The 25,364-nt window shown below is 46.6% G+C and overlaps 1 protein-coding gene across 2 annotated transcripts; it reads right to left on the bottom strand.

Moving 5' to 3' along the window:
* Positions 1 to 23,429, bottom strand: LOC119649641. 2 transcript variants are annotated; one of them, XM_038051894.1, is made up of 3 exons: positions 23,337 to 23,429; positions 17,127 to 17,757; positions 1 to 634 (listed from the first exon to the last, which is right to left on the bottom strand). In XM_038051894.1, exons 1-3 carry the CDS (start codon positions 23,344 to 23,346, stop codon positions 73 to 75), a joined length of 1,203 nt encoding a protein of 400 aa, XP_037907822.1. In that variant the 5' UTR covers positions 23,347 to 23,429; the 3' UTR covers positions 1 to 72. The 2 variants fall into 2 exon arrangements, with proteins under 2 accessions (XP_037907822.1, XP_037907824.1); XM_038051896.1 differs by lacking the exons at positions 17,127 to 17,757; positions 23,337 to 23,429 and adding an exon at positions 9,368 to 9,437 and having other exon boundaries at positions 1 to 1,136.
* Between the last annotated feature and the right edge of the window lie 1,935 nt (positions 23,430 to 25,364).

Raw genomic sequence — 25,364 nt, 5'->3', positions numbered from 1 at the left:
TAACACAAAAAAATATTCTTTATTTAACACGTTTGTATGTTACAAGTAAAACAAAATTTCAACTTCAGCTCTCTACTCAGAGCACATTCCCTCCTCTTCATCGAAGACCATACCTTCTGGACAGGTTATCTCCACTCCAACCTTTCCTTTCACGCAGTAGTAATACTTCTTTGGATCTGAAGATGGAATACTTATTTTTCCCGATGGTACCTCCTTCCAATTTACAGTTTCGCATTTGCAGGTGCTTGGCGCCTTGGAGACGCAGTTGCCATTATCAAAGTACAGATCATTGTCACATGCTTTCCAGTATGGGGTGTCCTCACTGACACAGTAGTAATAACCTTTGCAATAGTTTGGATCTGGAAGGAATTTTCCAACGTTGCCTTTGCACATATTTTCAAGGTCGACTAGTGGTGCTGGGGCCCAATCTGTTGGAACCTTGCACTGTTCATTCACATTGTGAAGGCATCCTTGTCCTGTGGCATTGAAGTAATATCCGGCAGGACATTTCCTCTTCGTGGGAATGTTGCCAATGCATTCATAAAATGTTCCACAATCCTTTTTGTTAGTCCATTTCTTATTCTGATAATTTGGGCTTTCACAATCAGGGCTGCCCTCGGCACATGTCCAATATTTGCTTGAAACACATTCTAAGAGGAGAGTGTTGAAAAGGTCACCAGCTGGACATTCGGTTTGGCTAGCTACCAAATTTTCATCGCAGAGCCAGTACGAAGTACATGTTTCATCCTCCCCGTCCTCTCCATTCCCCTCCTCTCCATTCCCCTCCTCTCCATTCCCCTCTTCTCCATTACCCCCTTCATCCCTCGGTTCTGCTCTACCAGTTGGCGCAACTTCTTTGGCAGCAACATCAACAAATTTTTCTCCAGCAAAACTACAAGTGGGTGCATCCTCTGTAGTAATCTCCAACGTACAACTTTCTGTTTCTGTGTTGAAATTATAATCTTCTGGACAGTGGAAGAATAATCGATCTGACGTTTCACTCAAGCATACGTAATACGAGTAATCCAATCCTTCGTCTTCGACTTTATACAGCTTGTAAGGTTTGTGCCCAACACAGTTCCATTCGCAGCAAATGGTGGCTATTAAGCTAAGTATGAGCAATCCACGAATGGTACCTTGGTGGAAGAAAGCGAAAAAAAAAGTATGATTAAAACAGATAATGCTAATGAAGAAAAACGATTGTGGAAAATTCACATATCGGAGAGAACCTATAAAACTGTTTAATAAGCGGTCAAGTTAGCCCTTCCCTTACTAGGGGCCCTAAGGCCCAAATTTTGTCAAGGGTGTGACAGAGTTTTCTTTGTTTTTTTGTAGTATCATCGCTGCTCAGAAGTAGATCATTAGGCGTGTGACAACTCACAAGGTGCAGACCGCCGTAATCATGAATGCATTTGCGCGTGTCTGGCACAGGAGCTCTCGTGATCGGGCTATGAAATAAGCGGGTCAAATTCTCCTTGACTTGGCACATCTTGTAAGCCTTCGCCATATCAGGCCCGCGGCTGCTAGGTAGTGCGAGTAGACTCGGCCCCCGACAGCCGCCAGCGGAACACCGACTGTATTCGCCGAGGGACTGCCAAGAGCAGAGCCTTGCCTGGCCAATCCGTCAGCCCGCTTATTCGCCTCTATGTTATTATGCCCAGAAACCCAGAGGGTAGTGACCTTGAGCGTGCCGCCCAGATGGTTAAGCGCATCTCTCCACTTCACCACCAGCCTGGAACATATCGTCGTTGAGTACAAGGCCTTGATGGCCGCTTGGCTGTCGGTCAGAATGGCTATGTTACGCTTGGGGCTCGAATCACGCTCCACCCATCGACAGACTTCCAATATCGCCAGTACTTCCGCTTGGAATACATTGGCGAAACCTGGGAGACCATACGACTTGGATACACCGTGTGTATTCGAGAAAACCCCCGCGCCGACTCCACAGACCATCTCTGATCCGTCCGTAAAGAGTACTGTGTCATAGTCTTGCAACACGCCACCGGTCTTCCACTTTGCCCTGGGTGGAAGGTCCATAGTAAAGTTTCTCGTGAAGTTCAGCTTGCGTGTGACATAGTCCGTGGGGGATGCCCAGATTTCCCGAGGTATTTCAACTAGAATGTTGCTGTGGCCGTAGGACTTCGCTGCCCAGCATCCGGACTCACGTAGTCTGACGGCACTGCACGCTACAGCATATTTAATGTGGAGGTCTAGGAGGAGGAGATACAGGAGTACAGTGAGAGCATCTGCCAGGCAGGACTGCAGAGCCTCAGTAGCACCCGCACCCGCGGTTTTTTGAATCCTATTAAGCTTCGTTCTATTGTATTTTTTCTTCAAAGCCTGCCACCATACAATAGAGCCGTACTTAGGATCGGACGCACAACAGCGGTGTACATCCAGAGAACCATCCCCGGCCGGAGACTCCATTTCTTTGCGAAGGTTATCTTGCAGGCATAGAAGGCTATGCAGGCCTTCTTAACCCTCAGTTCTATGGTCAACCTCCAATTTAGCTTAGGATCCAGGATCACACCCAGATACTTTACAATCGAGGAAAAAACCAATCTTTGTTCATTCAGCCGTGGTAGATGGAATTCAGGTATCCTTGTCTCGGTGATGAATAGCATCAGTTGCGTTTTGGTTGGGTTTATGCTGAGTCCGCATCTTGCGGCCCACACGCACACCTCTCGCAACGCTGCTTCCATGATGTCGCTCATAATGGACAGAAACATCCCTGATACTAATATCACCAAGTCGTCGGCATAGTCCACCACCTTCCCCCCGCCGCTGTCCAATGTACGTAGAATTTTGTCCATTACTATTAACTAGAGCACCGGGTAGATGGCGCCACCCTGGGGCATCCCTCTGTTCACAGCTCCGGTCAAGTGGTTGCCTCCCATGTCCGACTGGATTATCCTGGTACTCAGCATGGATATAATCCAATGAGTGAGATACCCCTCCAATTCAGTACCGGTCAAGGCTTCCTTGATGGCGTTGGTACTGACGTTGTTAAAAGCTCCCTCTATATCCAAGAAGGCAGCAAGGGTATACTGGGGTTGTTATGGAAAAACTCCGGAATGGGAGAACCTAATCAAGGGATCAAGCAATACACTGCAGGATCTCCGGAGGCCAACCTATTTCCCTTTGGAATTGATATGTGCCTCTCCAGGAGGAGTTGGTAGTATCCACACTATATACGAGTTGGCCTTACTATAAACAAAACGCTCTCGATCAAGAAATCTCAAAAAACACCTCCCCAATATAGGGTGTTAAGCCTGCCTATTAGGTAGTTTCCAGTAGAGAGTTACTGACTATGTTTAAACGGACTCTCACCGACACCTGGTCACCTCAACGAGTAAGCTTGACCTTATCTTGCTACCGGGCTATTACACTGTGAATTTCCTAACCTCCACACCCGTGGGAATCAAACAATATAAAAAACTGAGCAAATTTTTCCATTTTGACAAACAAACAATAAACAAGCGAGATTTCACACCGTGCGCAAACTGTTCTAATTAAGAAGGGAGAGTTAGGAAAGACAAACTGTCGAGCCAACCTCAACATTGTTCTACTGCCAAAATTGCAACCAAGATCCTTGTTGAAGGCATTGGCCACCAAAAGTACGTCTGAGGACATGTATATCGGACGTCATGAAGGAGATAGGCCTCAGTGACGCAGATGCGAAATGGTATTTACGATACCTGAAGGAAGACCTGAAACCAAAAGACGTCTTTAAAGGGTTCAGGATTATCCTAAACCTTCAACAACGGAACCAAGGCAGAAGGGAGCAGCGGAGATCAGCTCGGAAGAGGGTAACGCTCCCAAGGGATCTAAATTTAAACTTAAAAGGGAGAAAACCACCGATAGGACACTTGCAAAGGTAGGCCCTAGGAGGATAGGTAGGTACGTACCAGTGGCCGATCTGACTATCCCAATTAGCGCTGTGATGCGGTGTTTCCATGATACAAAATTTCGGAGCCACAACTGCTATGATAAGAGCAGCCCCTACCATTTACGAAGGAAAACTGCTTCTACACCGTGCATCTAAAGATTCCTCTAAGGTCCTCCACAAATAGCTTGGCTCTAGTTAGGACTGGGCAATCGCAGGAAGTATTATATCTTAGGGTATCTACCTCTTCCCCCCACAGTTTCGCAAACGGGAATTGTAGGGTATGGAAACTCTGTCGGCATGGCCTCCTATATAGGCCAGTGCCTCATGCAGGCCACCGTATTGTTGAGCCCCTCTAAGGGCCGCGGCCGCAAAACAGTTCAAGTAGATTCCACACTTAACACTGACCAGCAAAACACAGATTATTGCAAAGGACTGCCAAGAGCGTAGCCCCACCTGGCCAGTCCGTCAGCTCGTTTAGTCCTCTCTCTGCTCCTATAGCCGGGAACTCAGAGGAGGGTGACCTAGAGGGTCCCTCACTGACTCCACAACCCATCTTTGGTTTGTCGATGAAGAATACTTTATCATAGACCTGCAACCTGTCGTAGGTCTTTCGTGTTACCCTGATTGGAAAGTTCACAGCAAAGATTATTTTTGGGTTCGATTTGCGTGTGGGATTGTCCATGGGGTATGCCCAGATTTCTCGAAGTACTTCGCCTAGGATGCTACTATGAGCGTAGGGCTTTACTATTCAGCATCTGGATGTAGTCTGACAACATTGCATGTTACAACGTATTTAATATGGAAGTCTTGGTGGAGGAGGAGTATGAGTACATTGAGAGCATCTGCCGGGCAATACTACAGAGCTCCAGTAGCATCTGAACCCACGGTTCTTTTATCCTATTAATTTTCCTTCTATTGTACTTTTTCCTCAGCACCTATCACCATGCAATAGCACCTTACGTTAGAATGGGACGTACTACGGCTGTGTCCATCCAGAGAATCATCTTCGGTCAGAGACCCCATCTCCTTTCAAAGGTAGTCTTGCAGATATAGGAGGCTAAGCACCCCTTTTAAACTCTCAGTTTTATGTTCCATCTCCAACTTGGCTCCGGATCCAGGATACCACCCAGATATTTTACATTGGAGAAATAACCAATCTTTGTTCATTTACCCGCGGGAGGTGGAATTGGGGTACTTTTGGCTTGGTGGTGAAGAGCATTAGTTACCTTTTGTTTAGATTTGTGCCTAGTTCGCATCGTGAGGCCCACAGACACAACTTTCCCAACGTTTCTTCATGATGTCATTCATAATGTAGCGGAACAACTCTGATACCAATATCACCAAGTTGTTGGCATTTGCCACTGCCTTCAGCACGCTCCACCACACCATACAAATGTCGTGAGGGGCATCCGACTAACTATACTGTCAAAATTAGCAAATACTCACTCGTGAGGGTATGGCCGAAAGGCTTGGGACCATAGTCCCTAAATACCTTACGAGACATCGGACCCCCAGACTGAGAGAAGGACTTGCAAAGTGATGAGGCACCTGCAAGGGAGACAGGCACCCAGACGTCATCCTAGTGCTATAATTGCGGGAGGAGGCACAGTGCAAACTCCCTAAACTAACTAAACGATTTCGTATATAAGGCGAGTGGGTGGGCTATCGACACCTCTGCAGCACGCTGAAGAGGAAAGGCTTAAGCGCATGCGATCTACGATGTTCCTTCAGAAAAACGCCAATGAAAAGGTGCAAAGCGGAATAATGGAACTGGAGGAGATCCTGGACAGAATTTCATATTATTGGCGAACATGAGGAGTAAGAGAAAATCCGCGGGAAGCAGAAACAATCGCACCTCCCGGTAAGAACACTACGATTACCAAACGGATCGCAGACAGCCCATAGCAGAGCGAACTGAGAACAAAAAAAAACGAAAGGAAGAAGGGACATCTAAAGGAGACTTGACTCAGGTACTCTCCAAGGCTCAAGAGAAGAAGGGAAGAGTAACAAGAGATAATAACACGTCGCGCCATCAGAAAAACCTCTACCTACAATTAAGGCGGACACGAAGGACGGAGCACCAAAAGAAAAGGCGGGGAAACGATGGAAGACTAGACCGCCACCTCTACTTATTAAGCCGATGGAAGTCAAGACTTTTGCGGAAGTCCTCAGTGAAATCCGCTACAAACCAAGATAACGGAGCAGAAGTGGCTTCCATTCGGAAAACGAAGGGTAGTGGAGTCCTAATCGAACTAGGCTCGAGGCCAACAAATAATATTACCTTCTCTGAAGCAGTCAAAGGGTTTCTGGGAGAAAAAACTTTGGTTTCCAGTCTGTAACCTACGTGTTCTCTGGAAATCCGAGACCTGACTGCCTCATAGAAAAGAACGAGGTAGAAGAAGCCATCAAACACGAATGCCCGGAGGTAACCAATGCGCCGATTGATATCACCTCTGCCAACTCCCCAGGCCAAAAACTCGCTGTGGTGAAAGTTGCCGAGCAATACGCGAGGAAGCTTCTAATCAGCGGGAAAATAAGGATTGGTTGGATAGTATTTAGGGTACAAATCCGGACCGCCCCAACCAAATGTTACAGATGGAGTGGACGGATCCTGGTCGTGGGTGACTTCGATGCCAGGGCATTTGAATGGGGCATGTCTTACACAGGCTCCAGAGGGAAACGAAGTCTGAAAATGGCGGCGAGAACAGAAGTGGTGGTTCTAAACACCGGATCCACCCGAACGTTCCGGCCCCCAGGCCGCGAGAGAAGCATTCCAGATGTAACCTTCGTATCGGAATCACTGGTATAGCTGGTAAAGGGTGGCGAGTTCTGGAAGACTTCTAGACAAGCGACCATCAATATATTGCCTTCGAAGTAGTGGACACAAACTCTCGATGTGCACCAACCCGGTGCTCTTTTCGTGCATAGAATCTTGCGAAAGTGAACACCATGAGGTTTGCCCAAACTCTTGGAACAGGTGGGACTGGAGGAGGATATTCCTCGGGGCGGTGGCGTTGCAGCTGACACTGTTGTGAATTCAGTTATAAACCTGATAATGAAAGCCTGCGGAGCCTCTATGCCCAAGTGGGCATCGAGACGTGGCAAACCTTCTATGTATGGCCGGACGATGAAAATCGCACAGCTTCGGAAGCCGTGTCACAGGCTTGGCCGCTTAACACCACGTCTAAGCGATCGGAAGGAGGCATGTACTATAATGACGGAATACAAATCATCCAAAAGAAGACTCCGCAGCGCAATAAACAGGAGCCAAGCTTGCCACTGGTAAGATCTAGTCGACGAGGTGAATGGGGACCCGTGGGGACTCGGTTACAAACTGGTAACCCGAAAAATCGGGGCTCCGCGGATACCCTGTTCACTAAAGGCCGAGCAGATTGGAATGGCACTATTCTCGACGCACCCCGTATGGGATGATGACGTCGGTGTGGAGAGCGCTGGGGGTGTCCACTTGTATGCTTGACACTGTTAGAAAAGTGCTCGATAAGGTCATCAGTAGACTCGCTGAGGCGTAACGCGCTGCCGAGTAGATAAATCTCCGTTTGGTTTTAGATCAGGGAGTTCCTCAGTTGATGCTGTCATGCAAATCGTGGATGCTGTTCGCGAAGCGGAGGCACAAATCCGCCGAACTCAACGGATGGTGTTGTGTGTGGTGGTAATGCTTGGCGTCACAAACGCCTTTAATTCCGTAAGATGGAAAGACATTCTAGGCACACTAGGCACCTCTGTGATGGATATTGGAGACTATTTGGGGAACCGCTCCTCGCTCTATGAAACACTGGAGAGACAGAGGAAGATGGAGGTCACATAGGTAGCATAGGGATCCATCCTAGCGCCGCATCTCTGGAACGCTACCTATGATAGTCTACTTAAACTCAACATGCCAGATGATGTTGCGGCGCTTATTGCTGGATGCACTGTCGACCAGGCGCAAAGCAGACTCGGCTTATTGATGCGGCAGGTAAGTGGATGGATGACTACTCATGGTTTCAACCTTACACTGGAAAAAACCGAAGTAATCATCCTGACTAAAAAGGAAATTTCCACCCTGCGTCCCATATCGTTCGGCGAGTCGATAATCAAGTCAAAACCAGCCGTAAAGTACCTCGGGCTGACTCTTGACTCAAAGATGAGCTTTTTTGAGCAAATCAAAGCAGCAGCGAACAAGGCGGCAGCTGGAGTTTCGGGGTTAAGTACGCCAATGACAAACATTCGGCGTCCTACGTCTAGCAGGCAATATCTGGTGATGAGTTCGACGCAGTCTGGCCTGTTCTACGGCGCAGAGGTATGGGCTGACGCCCTTGCCGTGATGATGATTGCGGAAGTGATCCCCGTTGCTCTTTTTGCTAAGGAGTGTCAAGCTATATACAAGCGCAAGGAAGAAGAGCCAAGGGAGGTGGTCGCTCGTGAAGAACAGCAACGAACTCTAGACGAGTAGCAACTCTCTTGGCAAAATAAAGCTGGAGGCAGATGGACTGCGCAGCTCATCGGCAACTTAGGCACATGGCTGAATCGGAAGAATGGTGAGACTGATTATATCCTTACCCAGTTTTTAAGTGGGCATGAAGGTTTTCAGTCTTACCTGCACAAGATTAGAAAGGTACCATCTCCGGATTGTTTGTTTTGCAATGGAGTTGTGGACGACGCCCATCACACTTTTTTTCTTATGGAAGGCCGGATTGGATCCATCAACAGCTCTATTTAAACACAGGGGATCTCTCTCCAGACAACATTGCTGAGGAGTGCTAACAGATGGAGCCGTGTTGCTCATTACGTTCGGATCCTTTTCGTTGCTAAGAAGATGGAGCTCGACCGGTGGAGTAGCCGGATGGCAGGGGGTTCCTTGAACTAACAGTCCCCTTCCTCCTCTCTCCTTCCGCTGGTGAAAGGAATTCCCTGATTTGAAGGCTGTAGAGTTCGAGGAAGTAATGTGACAAATGGTTCCAGGCTAACTCTCTGACTGTGGGGGGTGTTTAGTTGGTAGTCCGACGACTGACCTGGGAGTCCAACACTCTTTCTGTGTTCTAAAACTAAGACACCCGATAAAATTAACTTCCCTGAAGTTTGCACATATTTTTTCCTGGGTTAAAAACCACAGTTCACTCACTACGGACAAGGGGTGTCCATTTGGATAAGAAATTCATGGGAGAGCCAATATTCCAAAGTGTGGCTTCGCGTAACACAAACTTTCTTTAAGCATCAAATCACCACTTGCCACTTGCACAGATAATGAAGATATTGAGGGTATTCCTTAATTGGCAGGATTATTTGCATAACTAATGGGCGCATCACAGAAAATCCTTTTCAACAGATCCGTATAAACCTGCCTCACTATTATATCAAATGACTTTCCACTTAACGAATGAATAAAAGATAAATATTGCTGCGAAATTTTCGGTCACTTCAAAAAAAATATTCCTCTTGAAAATATGGCTCCCGAAAAGGATTTCATATCCTATTCACCTTTTGCCATTTTCGATGGGTATATCCAGGACTCTGTAATCGCGTTAACGATAATATTCCTCCGTTCGTACTGTGCAAAATTCGCTGTGAAGTAAGCCCCTTTTATATGATTCTTGGTGCATTTATCTTACAATTTATCAAATCTTCCCCTAACTTAGCTTCTTAAGATAATGAGGCTAAAATAAGAAATTACCATTTCCTTTCAACTCTACCAAAAATAGCCAAAGAGTAATCAATATTGCCTTATTATTGACTCCATAAAATAATCGATGTTGATCAGTAAAAAAATGTATATTGATATCTTTCTTATTGCTCTTTTCCGTCTCTTTTAAGGTTTTGTATAAAACAGAACATTATGGAAGTCAGTTTAGTGCATGTTCGTCAGTATTATTTTCGGAGGTAAAAATCTTCAATAGACACGCGAACCTATGTATCTTTCCAACCAGGGGGTTTTTATCCACTACCCCGTTCCGTTCCCGTCCCCCGTTATCCATTAAATGCCTTCCCTAACTTTACCTTCCTCATCTCTTCTGTATCTTTCAGTATAAGTTGAATCTGCCCCGGCTTCACCGCAAGTGCCAGGACTGCATTTTTAAGCCCTTCTTCCAGAGCCGCGTTTTCTTCCGGTGAATACAGCTCCCCATCTAAGAGATAGTTTCCAACTACACCAGTACGTCATCGGCATAACCCATTATCGTCACCTTGCTAGGGAGGGTGAACGGAATAGAGAAACGTTGAAGACATTATATAATGAACTATCATTGATTAGGGTGGCCAAACAACTATCCCGAGTGGCCGAAGACGACCTAGAGGCAAGAGCTCTTCCAAAATCTAAAAAAAATAGGCTAAGTGACTGCGAAGGTCTGCCCGCAAATATTGAAGCCCCATGGAAGTGCTCGGTTGACACGTTCTTGCACGCCTCTGTGCTAACCAGGCTCAGGAATGTGGGGATATCCTTGGAGCGCTTCGATCCCTCACGTGTCATTTTTACAAAATCAACGTGCCTATGCCGATAATCAAACGAACAATGGGATTCGCGACAGGCTAGCAGGATAAACCAGAACGCGAACTAAACCTGGAAACTGAAAAAACTGCTGGACCGCGCGCGTGTGGCCGTGAGTCTCCGGACCCGAATGCTGCGATCGAAGGAGGAAAATCCACGACGGATGACAGCCTCAATCAATGTTTCCTCTGTCTCAAATTTTCAATGAGGCGCGGCCCCTGAAGTTTCCTTCCTTCTTGGACATCCTCCGGCCATTATTTTGCAGGATGTCCCTCATTGTTCAACTGCTTCAATCAATTCCGCAAAATTGTTGGATGACCAAAATTCAATCCTAACCTCAGGGAATTTGCTTCACCTGTGTGGAGAAAAAGTCCCGCCCGCGGTGCTTCTTAGCGAAGAAACAACAATTGAGTTGCTCCCCATGGAAAAGAAGTAGATGATAAAAACAAATAAAAGGGATCACGAGAATTCGATCTTCTTCGTTTGGAGTCAGAGAACAAAGAGAGGAGCAATCGTTGCGGACGGAACAGTACAGCATGTAGCCGACTGCTACCGTATTCCACCAAGGATTCATCTCACCGTTCACTTAATCCCTACGAAGAAGAAGGAATAGTTAATTTTTCAAAATCGAAAAAAAAGATATAGACGTTTCACAGAAAGGTAGGGAAGGATACTTCTCAGAAGCTTTCAGTTTCAACATGTAGCCCCGCTTCTGGGAGGCAATCACCTACGAGTCTCAAAAACACAACACAGCAAACGACTAGCTCTTCTCGTTTTCCACAAAGGGTAGGGCAGGAAACTCTACTTTACAAGATAGGAAAGGGAATTGAGGCTTAGGAACACTTGTTTCCGAGGGAAAAGGCATGGCACCGAAAACCAGAAATGTGAAGGCAAGTATACGTAGATCCTAGCCAGGAATAATCGAACTGATTTAAGAAACCTATAAATAAGAAATATTGAGTTAGGCCTGAATCCAAGAAATATTGGAACCCACGTTGGGCGCCATTTGTAATGAACTAATCTGGATTAGGGTGGTCAAAGAACCACCCCATAAGGCCGTCGCGGGTCCCATTGTTCGCTTGGTTGGCTTCGTTGCGGACGCACTCATTGGTATAGACACGTTAATTCCGTAAAAATGGCACGTGAGAAATCGAAACGCTCAAAGGACCCCCCTCCCCAACATTCCCGAGCCTGGCTTTAACAGAGACCTCCAAGAAAGTGCCAACCGAGTACTTTGATAGAGCTTCAGTATTTGCGGGCAGACCTTCATTGTCACTTAGCCAATTTCTTTTGGGTTTTGGGATAGATCTTCCCTCTAGGTCGTCTCCGGCCACTCAGGATGGTTGTTTGACCACCCCAATCGAGAATAGTTCCTTACAATCATTATACATAATGTTAAGTAATGGTCCCAGCATAGAGCCGTGTGGAACAACCGCGGAAACTATGTACTCCCTGGGTCCATAACCATGATTTTATCAAAGCCTTCTTCCTGTTAAATAGCTATCGATAAACCCAGCCAGAAACTGGGTACACCAATCGGGGCCTCTGTCTCACCGGGTGAATATGAGGGTAGCAATTCAAAACGCAATTCATGCAGTTTGGAGGTGACAACTCCGGACGACTGTTCTGGTGCGTTATCGTGGTGAAACTGCACCTTCTTTTTCGTCAAATGCGGCCGTGTTTCCTTCAATTTTTTGTCCAAGCGATCCAATAATTTACTGTAGTATTGTCCTGAGATCGTTCTTCCTTTTTCTAAAAGATCCACAAGGATGACATCGTTAGCATCCTAAAAAATCATCCCCATGTCCTTTCCGTCCGATGAGCCCACCTTCGGCTTCTTTGGAGAAGATTCCCCTGGAAAAATTGTTGTGTAGTTCCTAGTGTATAACGAAAAATCCAGGTTTCATCAACGGTGATAAATCGACGCAAAACCTTCTTCGGATCTTCCCTAAATTGCTAAAAACACTGCTTGGAAGTTAGCAGCTGCATACGCTTGGGTTCCACCGTGAGCAATTGCGGTACCCGCCGGGCTGACAATTTTTTAATAGCCAACTTATCATGTAAAATATTAACTGCCGTTCCGGTCGACCACCTATGATACTTCGTACACTTTCGATCGTCGTTCAGCGAGAATTATGTCATGGGCGTTTTGAATGGTCTCCTCCTTAACCACATCTGCCAGGCATCCTGGCCATTCCTCATCAAAACGTCCTCATCATCATCAACGGCGCAATAACGAGTATCCGGTCTTGGCCTGCCTTAATAAGGAACTCCAGACATCCCGGTTTTGCGCTGAAGTCCACCAATTCGATATCCTTAAAAACTGTCTGGCGTCCTGACCTACGTCATCGCTCCATTTCAGGCAGGGTCTGCCCCATCTTCTTTTTCTACCATAGATATTGCCCTTATTGACTTTCCGGGTTGGATCATCCTCATCCATATGGATTAAGTGACCCGCCCACCGTAACCTATTGAGCCGAATTTTTTTTTGATTTCTCGGTTGGTTTTTCCCATGATGTCGATATCATCAGCATAAGCCACTAGTTGGGTAGACTTAAAGAGGATCGTACCCCTGTTATTTACCTCAACATCACGGATCATTTTCTCGTATCACTGATAACGCTCTTCGGGTGGTTGTGAAGGTCATTTGTTGATGCTTCATCTCCAGGATCTCTGTTGACTGCAGTTATTGCGGCATCCACTTCCCTCTTGTAGGTGCTGCGGAGGGTTGTGTTGTGAATGGCGTCAGTGTTAACTCTCACCTGATTTTCAGAGAGGATTCTGGGTGGTGCTGTTATTTGAGCTCGGAGCACCATGCAAACGAGATAGTGTTACGAGTCTATATTGGTCCCCATATATGTTCTGACATTCATCATGCGTTCAATAAACATGTGGTCAATTTTGTTTAAAGTGGTCGCATCTGGAGAGGCCCACATATGTTTGTCGACCGTTTTCCGTCTAAGTCAGGTGCTTCCGACAACCCTTTCGTGCGATGCTGCTAACTCAGTAATCCGCAGCCCATTATCATGGGTATCCCATTATGCTATGAGAACCAAAGCCCGTGGATGGCAAAAATGTCATCTCAGCCTCAAAATTTGTTGCAAAATGTGTACCGAAATGCTCTCACCCACAGTGCGTATTATTGAAGAAACAACAATCGAGCTGCTCCCCATCGCAGAGTATTTGATAACACATCCAGAGCAAACGGGATTGCGAAAATTCAGTCTTCTTCGTTTGGAATCAGAGAGCAAAGTGAGGATGAATCATAGTGGACGGAACGACTACCTCCGTATTCCATCATGAATTCATCTTACCCGTTCCTTCATTCCTACGTGGGAGAAAGAATACTTAGTTTTTCAATTACCGAAACGAAGGGACAGCCGTTTAACATAAAGGTAAGGAATGGCACTCCTCAGGAGCTCGGACCAATAAATACCTTTCATCTGATAGCCCTAAAGGCCTGTAGATCTAAGACAAATACAACAAGCGACTAGCTCTCGTGGTACTCGATGAAGGCCAGGAAACTCTATTCTACAAGGTGGGAAGGAAAAATTGACGCTTAGGGACATTTGCTTCCGAGGAAAAAAAGTCGGAACAGACTATCTTCCACTGAGATTACGATGGTCAAATGACCATCCTGCGTTGCCGAGGACAACCTAGAGGAATCGAAGCACTCAAAGGTCAAGCACATGTCGACGAAACGCTTGGATGGAGCCACTGTCTTTGCGGCAGACCTTCACGGTTGATTCTGCCACCTTTTTAGGTTTTTGGGGATAGCTCTTGCGCCTAGGTCATCCACGGCCACTCAGCATGGTAATTTGACCATCGCAATCCCATTAGTTCATTACACTGGTTTCCCGTTTCCTTCGCAGGTGCCACATCACTCTACGAGCCATCTTCTCTGTTTGCACATCCAGATGTCTCGTCGAGTATTTGAGCCCTTGCTTTGTTTTTCGCATGGCGCTGGGGCGAGCGTTGTACTTTCGTGTTGCGCACAAACGCAGCCAGCTCATTCATAATTCCCTTGTTTGTATTTTCCTTATTCGCCATTTAGGTTTTTAACAGCGCATCGTGTGCAAGAGAGCGGGGCACAATAGTCAGTTCCCTGAGGCACGACCTACACTTAGCTGATCCCGGAACTCATGGAGGGATCAGCTCTCGCTCGGGGCAACGCGATCTACCGATATCGGTTCAATACACACTACCTGACCAAGGTCCTGAACGAGCCGGCTGCTGATATACGCCACAACTACTACCTTGGCAGAGCTATCCTCACATCACCCCATCGACGTCCAAGAAAACTCCCAGTGTGTCCGGGCGTATATCGTACGGAGGTATTATGCCAGCTAGGGGTCGGAACTACTTGCTCGGGCACTTCCGGAACGCCACTCTCCGCATCGTAAGCAGTCAAGGTCTCGAACTTCCAGAGAGCACCTGGGTTCCAGGCTGGAAACCAAAGCTTTCTCTCCCAAAACACTCTTGACTGCTTCATAAAACGTAACTTTAGTTATTGTTCTCGGGCTTATTTCGACTAGGACTCCACCACCCTTAGGTTTACGACTGGAAAACACTTCTGCTCCGCTATCTTCAGGTTTGATCTTGTAACGGATTTCACTGAGGACTTCCGCAAAATTTTGCCTTCCGTCGGCTTAATAAGCAGAGCTAGTGGTCTAGTCCTCCTTTGTCTCCCCGCCTTTTCTTTTGGTGGTCCATTCTTTGTGCCCGCCTTAATTTAAAGCAGAGGTTTTTTTGATGATGCGGCGTCTTGTTGTCTCTTGTTCCTGTTCGCCCTCTTCTTTTGAGCCCTGGAGACTAGCTGAGTTAAATTTCCTTCAGGTGCCCCTTCTTCCCTTCTTTTTCTCCCCAGTTCGCCCTGCAATGGGCTGTCTGCGATCCGTTTGGCGCATGCAGTGTCCTCATCGGGAGGCGTGGTTGTTTCTGGTTCCTGCGGATTTTCTGTTACTCTCCAGGTCCGCCTATAATATGAAATTCCGTCCAGGAGTTCCTACCGTTTCATTAGCGCGTTTTTCACCCCATTACTGGAGGAACATCGCATATCGCACAACTGCCGCAGATTTGTTAATAAGCCTTTCACCGGAGTAGTCGACAGCGCTCCCACTCGAAACCATCTTGTTAGTTTCAGTAGCTTCTGCTGTGCTTCCTTCCGCAAATATAGCACTGCATGGTACTGTCTGGGTTCCCGTCTCCGTTGTAGGTGCCGCATCACTTTGCGAGTCTTCCCCTCTATTTTCGCATTGCGATATCTCGTCGGACACTTCAGCCCTTGCTGGTCCTTTGCTGAGCGCTGGGGGGAGCGATGCGTTTTCGTGCTTCCTGTAAACACTACCAGCTCACTCTCCATTCCCAGTATCTCCTCGATCGTTTTGTTTGTGTTCGCCATTTAAGTTTCCTACTAGCGCATCTTGTGCAAGGGAGCGGGCCACCACAGTCAGGAACGGGTACACCCTTGGGGACAAAGCCCCTAACCCAGTTCCCTGGGACCTCAAATACGATTAGCGGGGCAACGCGGTCTACTAATACCGGTTCAATGCGCACTACCCGACTAGGGTCCGATGGGGCTGACTCTTGATACACACCACAACTACCACTTTGGTAGAGCGAGGCTCCCATTACCCCATCGACGTCTCCGAGGACTTCCACTGTGTATCGGCCATTCGCCATTCGCTCTTCACCGAGAACCCTTCTCGAGGCTACTACCTAAGACGCAGGTATTATGCCAGCTAGGGAGTTAAAACTACCTGCTCGGGCACCTCGGGGACGCCACCCCCCGTATCGTAAGCGACCCATTAAGGATCGCTGACGACCCCTGAGGCAACTTGTCTTTAGCCTCTTCCCAGTTGTTAATGCGCTGGTCAGGGAATGAGAAGCTGCGTAAACAGCTATGGTTTCGACGGGTAAGATGAGGCACAGAGAGTTCAGATATAGTAACTACCAGGAAAATAGTATAGGTCACTCTTTGCCTCCTACGTAGATATTGGCGGTAACTGTGCTCATTCTGATGTTCAGTTGCCTCCGGTCATTTAGTTTAAGGTGAACCTTTCACATTTCTTTTCAACTGAGCCGGGGTCGGAATTAGTCCTGAAAATTCATTGAAAGTAACACAATTTTCTTTATTTAATGCATTTTGATATCACAAGAGGTTAAAGATAAAATAAAATTTCAATTCCATCTCTCTACTCAGCACACATTCCTTCCTCTTCGTCGAATTCCATACCCTGCGGACAGGTTATCTCGACACCGACCTTCCCTTTCACGCAGTAGTAATACTTCTTTGGATCTGAAGATGGAATATTTACTTTGTCCACTTTTTCCTTTTCCCAATCTATTGTTTCGCATTTGCAGGTTTTTGGAGCATTTGAGACGCATTTTCCATTATCGAAGTACAGATCATTGTCACATGGGCTCCAGTACGGTGTATCTTCACTGACGCAGTAATAGTAAGCTTTGCAATAGTTTGGATCTGGAAGGAATTTTCCAACGTTGCCTTTGCACATATTTTCAAGGTCGACTAGTGGTGCGGGAACCCAAGCTGTGGGAACTTTGCACTGCTCATTGATATTATGAAGGCAGCCTTGCCCTGTGGCATTAAAGTAGTATCCGCTGGGACATTTCCTCTTAGTGGGGGTGGTTCCAATGCATTCATAAAATGTTTCACAATCTTTTTTGTTAGTCCATTTCTTATTCCGATAATCTTCGCTCTCACAATCAGGGCTGCCTTCGGCACATGTCCAATACTTGTTTGAAACACATTCTAAGAGGAGAGTGTTGAACGAAAAACCGCTTTCACATGTTTGTTTCTGGGCGACCAGTTCCTCATCACAGAGCCAATAAGAATCGCATGTGGTTTCTGATCTCGAAGTCCACGCTTTGACTCTACTTTCGCCTCCAACTCCCTCTCCGCCTTCTCCCTCAACTCCTCCTTCAGCTCCTTCTTCACCCCCTCCTTCACTTCCTCCTTCACCTCCTTCTTCACCTCCTCCTCCAGCTCCTCCTTCACCTCCTCCTCCAGCTCCTCCTTCACCTCCTCCACCAGCTCCTTCTTCACCTCCACCTTCACCACCACTTTCGCCTCCTTCTTCACCTTCATCATCATTATCGACATAGACAAATTTTTCGCCTGCGAAACTGCATGTGGGTTTAGTTACTTGATCCAGCTCCAACGTACAACTTCTGGTCTCCAGCCTGAATTTGTAGTCTTCCGGACAATCGTAGTATAATTTATCTGAATTTTGACTCAAGCATACAAAATATTTCGAGTCGCCATCATCTCCATTCAGTTCATATGGCTTGACACCTTTACAATCCCAGCTTTCTTGGCAATGGATGACAGCTATCAGGGCAAATGGAAGCAACACGCAAATGGTTCCTTGTAAAACCAAAAAAAAAAAACAGAAAAGGGATGATACGGTTATTTAAAATGAAAAGTAAAATTAGGTGATACAGAGACTAAATAGTCCTTGATGTCAACCGCACCCAAAAGATTGTGTAAAAGAAGTGTCAAAACTGGTTCAAGAAATTCTGTACTGGGAATTTTGATATTAACGTTACTCTCCGATCAAAACGACCCATCGAGAATGAGGAAGGAAAAATTTTGGTGTGCCACAACTGGATGTTCCAGACGTTCAGGTCCTTTCCTGGGGGTAATATCTCAGACGGAAGAGGACCCTGGATATATTTTACAAACTATGCAACGCGGAGACCGAAATCCAGGAGAAACTTCGCTACGGGATTCCCAGCCAGAATGGGTTGCATCGAAGATACCTTGTAAGGTTTTGATACATTGTTTTTCATTGGTATATCAAAAATGGGCTATGTGGTTAGAGCGACAGTTTTTAAGATCCTGGACAGGATTTCATATTATTGGCGGACATGGAGAGTAAGAGAAAATCCGCGGAAAGCAGAAGCAACCGTGCCTCCCGACGAGAACACTAGGAGTACCAAACGGATCGCAAACAGCCCATTGGAGAGCCAGCTGGGGAAAAAACGAAAGGAGGAAGGGACATTGGAAGGAGACTTCAACCAGGGACTCTCCAAGGCTCAAAAGAAAAAGGTGAAGAGGAACAAGAGACAACAACACGTCGCGTCATGAGAAAAACCTCTGCCTAAAGTTAAGGCGGACACCAAGGACGGAGCACTAAAAGAAAAAGTGATGAGACCAAGGACGACTAGACCGCCAGCTCTGCTTATTAAGCCGACGAAAGGCAAGACTCAGTGAAATCCGTTACGAGATTAAACCCGAAGATAACGGAGCAGAAGTGTCTTCTATTCATAAAACGAAGGGTGGTGGAATCCTAGTTGAACTGGGCCGGAAAACAATAAATAAAGTTACGTTCTGTGGAGCAGTCAAGGGTGTGCTGGGAGAAAAAGCTTTGGTTCCCAGCCTGGAACCTACGTGTTCTCTAGAAATCCGAGACCTTGGCTGCTAACAGAAAAGAATGAGGTAGAAAAAGCCGTCAAACGCGAATACCCGAGGGTAACCAATGCACGGATTGGTACTACCTCTGCCAACTCCCGAGGTCAAAAACTCCCTGTGGTGGAAGTTGCCAAGCAATACGCGAGGAAGCTTCTAAGCCCCGGGAAAATAAGAATTGGTTGCATGGTGTGTAGGATACGAATCCGGGTCGCCTCAACCAAATATTATAGACGTTTGGGTTATTGGCACACATCTGCAACCTTTCCTGGACCTGACAGAAGGGCAACATGCCGGAAATGCCGTCAAGCAGGCCATAAAGCGATCACCTGCAATGAAAAGGAGAGCTGCGTCCTATACAGGGACCGTGGCGTGACTGATAAGAACGTTGCATACACTGCGGGCTGGGGGCAGTGTCCAGTCTTGCGAGCAGAATTAGGAAGAGCTAGGACGCGGTCAACATAATTCTCATCCTACAAATCAATATGCACCGATGTGCAACCGCTCACGAGTTGCGAACGCAGTTCGCTGCGGAGACCAAAGTTGATTTAGTACTCATCATTGAGCAATGCCAAAACAAGGATCCAGTTTCATGGCACCCTGATATATTAGGTACCGCTGCCATATGGGTTCGGGACGGCACCCTCCTTAGCGCTCTTACCCAAGGCCGAGTGGACGGCTTTATCTGGGTTTGGTGTTCAGGGATAACGGTTTTTAGTATCTATCTTATGCCGAATGAGACAATACCGGACTTTCGACGCAGGCTTGATGCTTTGGAGGAAGCTATCTTAGGCACAAATGGGGGGCATCCTGGTCGGGGTGACTTCAATGCCAGGGCACTTCAATGGGGCATGCCTCACACAGACTCCAGAGGGAAATGAATTCTGGAAATGACAGTGAGAACAAGGTAGTTCTAAACACCGGATCCACCCCAACGTTCCGGCGCCTAGGCTGCGAGGGAAGCATTCCAGACGTAACATTCACGTTGGAATCACTGGTGTCACTGGTGGATGTGTGGCGAGTTCTGGAAGACTTCTCGGCAATCGACCATCAATACATTGCTTTCGAAGTGATCGACACAAACTCTTGGTGAGCGTTACCCGAGTGCTTTGTCTGTGCATGGAACGTCGCGAAAGTGAGCACCGGGAGATTTCTCGAAACTCTTGAAACAGGTTGGGGCCGCCCTAGAGGATACTCCTGGGAGCGGTGGCGCTGCAGCCGACACTATCGTAAATTCAGTTATGAACCTGATAAATATCCCCAGCGGAGCCTCCATGCCTAGGAGGACATCGAGCCGTGGCAAAACTTCTCTGTATTGGTGGACAGTGGAAATTGCAGAGCTCCAGAAGGACTGTTACAGCCTCCGCCGCTTAACACAACGTCTAAGCGACCTGGAGGAGGCATGGACCATAATAGTGGAGTACAAATCAGCCAAAAGGAGACTCCGCAGCGCATTAAACAAGAACAAAGCTCACTGCTGGCAGGATCTGGTCGACAGAGTGAACGGGGACTCGGTTACAAACTGGTAACCCGAAAAACCGGGGCTCTGCGGAAATCCTGTTCACTCTAGGCCGAGGAGATGGACCCCATTGTAAGGGCACTATTCTCTGCGCACCCCGTATGGAATGATGACGTGGACGCGGAGAGCTCAGAGGACTGTCCACTTATAAAAAAAGAGTTGGAATAGGTAGTCCTCTTTATGAAAAGCAAGAAGGCGCCAGGACCCGATGGTATTCCAGTAAAAGTATACAAACTGGTATTACAAAACTGGCCAGATCTACTGCTCGGCACATTCAATGCTTGCCTGAAAGAGGGCACTTTCCCCGCTCGTTGGAAGGTGACCAGGCTTGCGCTGATCCACAAAGGGCAAGGCAACCCCGAGTTGACGTCTTCATATCGCCCACTATGTATGCTTGACACTGCTGGAAAAATGCTTGAAAAGCTCATCAGAAGTTAATTCGCTGAAGCGATACGCGCTGGCGGAAATTTATCTTCCCAGCAGTTTGGTTTTAGAGCAGGAAAATGCATAGTTGATGCCGTCATGCAAGCCGTGGATGCCGTTCGACGACCGGAGGCATATAGCCGCCGAACTCGACGGGTGGTATTCCTCGTAACGCTTGACGTCAGAAACGCCTTTAATTCCATAAGATGGAAAAACATTCTAGGCACACTAGACAATACCTTTGACGTGTCGAACTATCTCTTGCGGATATTGAGGGAATATCTGAGGAATCGTTCCATGCTCTGTGAAACACAGAGTGTCAGAGGAGGACGGAGGTCACGTCGGGGGTAGCACAGGGATCCATGCTAGGGGCGGATCTCTGGAACGCTACCTATGATAGTCTACTTAAACTTGAGCTGCCGGAAGAGTGGCGCCTGGTTGGTTAGGGAGATGATGTTGCGGCGCTTGTTGCTGGACTGTCGGACAGGTGCAAAGAAGACTCGATGGTTCGAACCTTGCATTGAAAAAAGACCGAAGTAGTCATTCTGACTAAAAACAGAATTCCAACCCTGCGTCCCATATCGTTCGGCGAGCCGATAATGGAGTCCAAGCGAGAAAGTACCTCGGGCTGACTCTTGAATCAAAGATGAGCTTTTTTGAGCAAATCAAATCAGCAGCAAACAAGGCTGCAGCTGGAGTTTCGGCCTTAAGTAGGCTGATGGCAAACATTCGGGGTCCTACTTCTAGCAGTAGTCTGTCCTGTTCAACGACGCAGAGGTATGGACTGAGGCTCTTGGCCAGGAGGTATATGGTAAATGTCCCGTGCAAGTACAGAGACGAGGAGCTTTACGGATGGCGTCTGCGTACCATGCTGTATCTGAACTGGCCGTGATGATAGTCGCGGGAGTGATCCCTGTTGCCCTTCTTCCTAAGGAGCGTCAAGCCATATACAAGCGCAAGGGAGATGAGTCAAGGAAGGTTGTTGCTCGTTAAGAACGGCAATGCACTCTAGACTAGCTGCAGCTCTCTTGGCAAAATGAAACTAGAAGCAGATGTACTGCGCGACTCATCGGCAATTAAGGTGAGTGGCTGAATCGGAAGCATTGTGAGACTGATTATTTTCTTACCCAGTTTTTAAGTGGGCATGGGGGTTTTCAGTCTTACCTGGACAAGATTGGAAAGGCGCGATCTTCGGATTGTGTGTTTTGCAATGGAGATATGGACGATGCCCACCGGTGGAGGAGCCGGATGGCCGGGGGTTCCTTGAACTGACATTTCCCTTCCTCCTGCCTCCTTCCGTTGGTGAAAGGAATCCTCTGATTTGAAGGCACCGCAAGGCAGGAGAGTTAGGGAATAAGCCCGAAGTAATGCGACAAACGGTTCCAGGCTAGCTCTCTGACGATAGAGAAGTCTTTAGTTGGTAGACCGGCGACGTAGCGAACCGTCGAACACTGTTTGCGTAAATGCTTTCACCCCCCCCCCCTCTAAAAAACCGGCACAGGTTTAAATTTAAGACCACACCTGACTGTCCAAATTGCAACGAAGTTCGAAAGGACCGAGAGCGTGTCCACTGTCCGAGGTTTGCAGAAGAATGAAAGAATTTCGAGGAGACTCAAGTTAGGTACCGAAAATGGTAGCACATCAAGAGAATTGGGATGCGGTCAACTCCATGATCGCATCTATCAAAACCAAGCTGCGAAAGGCAGAGGAGAAGAGAGAAGCGCGGTCACGTACGCCGCGAAAAAAGGTGACTAAGCTAGAGTGAGCTGACTCCGCCCCGTGATGTAGTTCCTTATGGTGATTCCGTAGGGCAGACAGGGAGTCAGGGGAGGTTTTATTGGGTAAAAATCCCCCACATTGGCGTGTCCAGACCAGTGTCTTTTGAAGATTTCCACCTCCACAAAAAAGGGCAGGCAGACAGACAGTAAACCGATTTTAATAAGGGTTTGTTTTACACAAAACCGTAAAAAGGAGCGATTTTCGTTTGTTGCCATTTCGGTCGTGCGGCTTCTAGGGCAGAGGAGAGTTAGCGTCTGATGAGTTGTCTCTGCCCTGGATGAAACCGATAGTCGTCTTTCCTTCTAACTTTTGAATACTTGGGCGCTATGGTTAAAACTAGGAGTCCGTAGACCAAATTTGTAATTTTCTGCATGCTATACGTTGAATTTTCAGCGGAGTCAAAATAGGGCGCTGGATCAAAACTGACTGAGGTTTATGCGTATTTTTTTCCGCATTTACGGAAGCAAAATACACACGAAATGGACAATTCACTCTCTGGGAACACAAAAAATTTATTTTGGGTATAAGATGTTTTTAAAAATTAGACCAATATTCATGCGTGTATATTCACAAAAAGTAAACTTTTTTAACCACTGAATCACCACTTGCGACTAGCACAGGTAATGGAAACAGTACAGGTATTCCGAAATTGGTAGGGTCCTTATCACGAGGTCGGTATAAACTTTAAAAATAAATTTTCACTCATTGAATTAAAAATTATAAAATAATTATCGCTAAGAACTCTTTGATCACTTCATCAAAAATATCCTTTTGCAAATTCGAACCCCCGAGAAGTATCTTATATCTTATTCACCTTTTGCCATGTTTGTAATAGACTCGTATGTCCAAAACGGTGTGTCCGCGTTAACTGCTTTTCCGGATGTACTCTGCAAAGAGCATTGTCCAGTACGCCCCTTTTATATGACTGTTCTTCTATTAATCTCACATTTTATTACATCATTCGATGACTTTGCTTCATGAGATAATGCCACTAAAAAAGTAAATTTCCTTTCATCAATAACATAACATAACTAGTCAGAGAGTAATCTTTTATTGCCTAATATTGACTCAATAAAATTATCGATATTTAATGAGTGGAAAAATCTATCATGATACTTTCTTATATAATCAGTTATATTCCGTTTCTTTGTGTTATGATCAGGTCTATGGGTTTTAATTTTCCAGAACCTTCTGGTAATTTATTTGACAACGGCTTTTGTGTCAAAAACAGTCTCATCCATGTGATGCAGCCCCTATTGAGACAATATGTCGGTTCCCTAAGCCGGATTATCCAACCTCCAGGGTCACATGAAAAGGTCGTTGGAAATTTCTACTTCGGTGGAAAGATAGTCACAAACAAACATTGGACTCTCCAGATAGGACCACGAAACTTATCATGATTTCAAATACTATTACCATTCATCATCATCAACGGCGCAACAACCATTATCCGGTCCGGTGTCCGTGGTTTTGCGACGAGGTCCACCAATTCAACATCCCTAAAAGATCTCTCGTGTCCTGGCCTACGCCATCGTTCCATCCCAGACAGGGTCTGCCTCGTCTCCTTTGTCTATCATAGACATTGCTCTTATAAACTTCCGGGCTGGATCATTTTCATCTATACGAATTAAGTGACCCGCCCACCGTAACCTATTGAGTCGGATCCTTATGTAGGGGGTCTTTGTGCACGGATTTCACAGTCATAGCTGTTATCGGTTGATATTTTCGACCCTAGATAGGAGAACTTATCAGTAGTCTCAAAGTTGTGGTCTCTTATCTTTATTATTTTCGTTTGACCAGTGCGATTTGATGTTGTTGCTTAATTGGTTTTTTGGTGCTGACGTTGCCAGCATACATTTCGTATTGCCTTCTTTCATGTCCAGCCCAAAATCTTACGCCGCCTATCCGATCTGGATGAAGCAGTTTACACGTCTCGGGTCGTTCTTCCCATAACGTCGATATCGTCAGCATAGACCAGTAGTTCGTAAAAAGGAATACTTCAGCGTCACGAATCGCTTTTTTCAGAGTCAGGTTAAAGAGGATACATATCGATGAAATCCAAGCGCGGTACCATGACCGTCTGTTTGTGGATAAAATGTGGCTCCGAGGGTTTGCAGTGGGCGGATCAATTAATCCACATGGGTAAGGTTGATCCATCTCGGAAAGTCTATAAGGGCAATATTTCTGGTAGAAAAAGGAGAGGTGGCAGATTCTGCCTCAGATGGAGCGATGGCAGGATGCCAGAAAGCCTTTAGGGATATCGAATTGATGGACCTTGAGGCCAAACCGGATATCTGGACTGTCTTATTAGGAGAGATTTAGATCGAATTTGATGGATTGTGTGTTGTGATGAATTGCTTAACAATATCGGCGAGTTGGAGGTCAACCCTACTGAAGATGGTGGACCAATACTGACCAATTACGCCAGGTCGTTGAACGACTTATGCTTAGGATAGCGAATCAACCCTCCGGCTAGCAACTTTAAGATTTTGATTTTTTTCTAAAAGTCATGGGGTCCATGAGAAAACTCTTCTCTCTCTTGCGGCATTGTGTTATGTCTAACGGAGGTGGGCGTTAACTCGGTGCTGGATTAATGGGAGATGAATCCTTCCAAGAATTTTGACCCTTCACAAGAGGATGGACAATTGCGTAGCCCATTTAATGGATGAATTTATGAACAATAGCGGAACCAATGGATATACCCTATCATGTGCGTGCAGAGGAAGAAAATCCCGAGGTGAAAATATTGTGGCCCTCGTACTGTCCATTTACTTTAATTATAGTCTCTACTCTGGCCTACAAAAGACTCTGGCACAAGAGGGAGGGCCGTAGAAAAGAAATT

The sequence above is a fragment of the Hermetia illucens genome, chromosome 2 (genome assembly GCF_905115235.1).
Source record: "Hermetia illucens chromosome 2, iHerIll2.2.curated.20191125, whole genome shotgun sequence".
Taxonomy (NCBI): Eukaryota; Metazoa; Arthropoda; class Insecta; order Diptera; family Stratiomyidae; genus Hermetia; species Hermetia illucens.
This window is presented reverse-complemented; position numbering and strand designations above follow the sequence as displayed.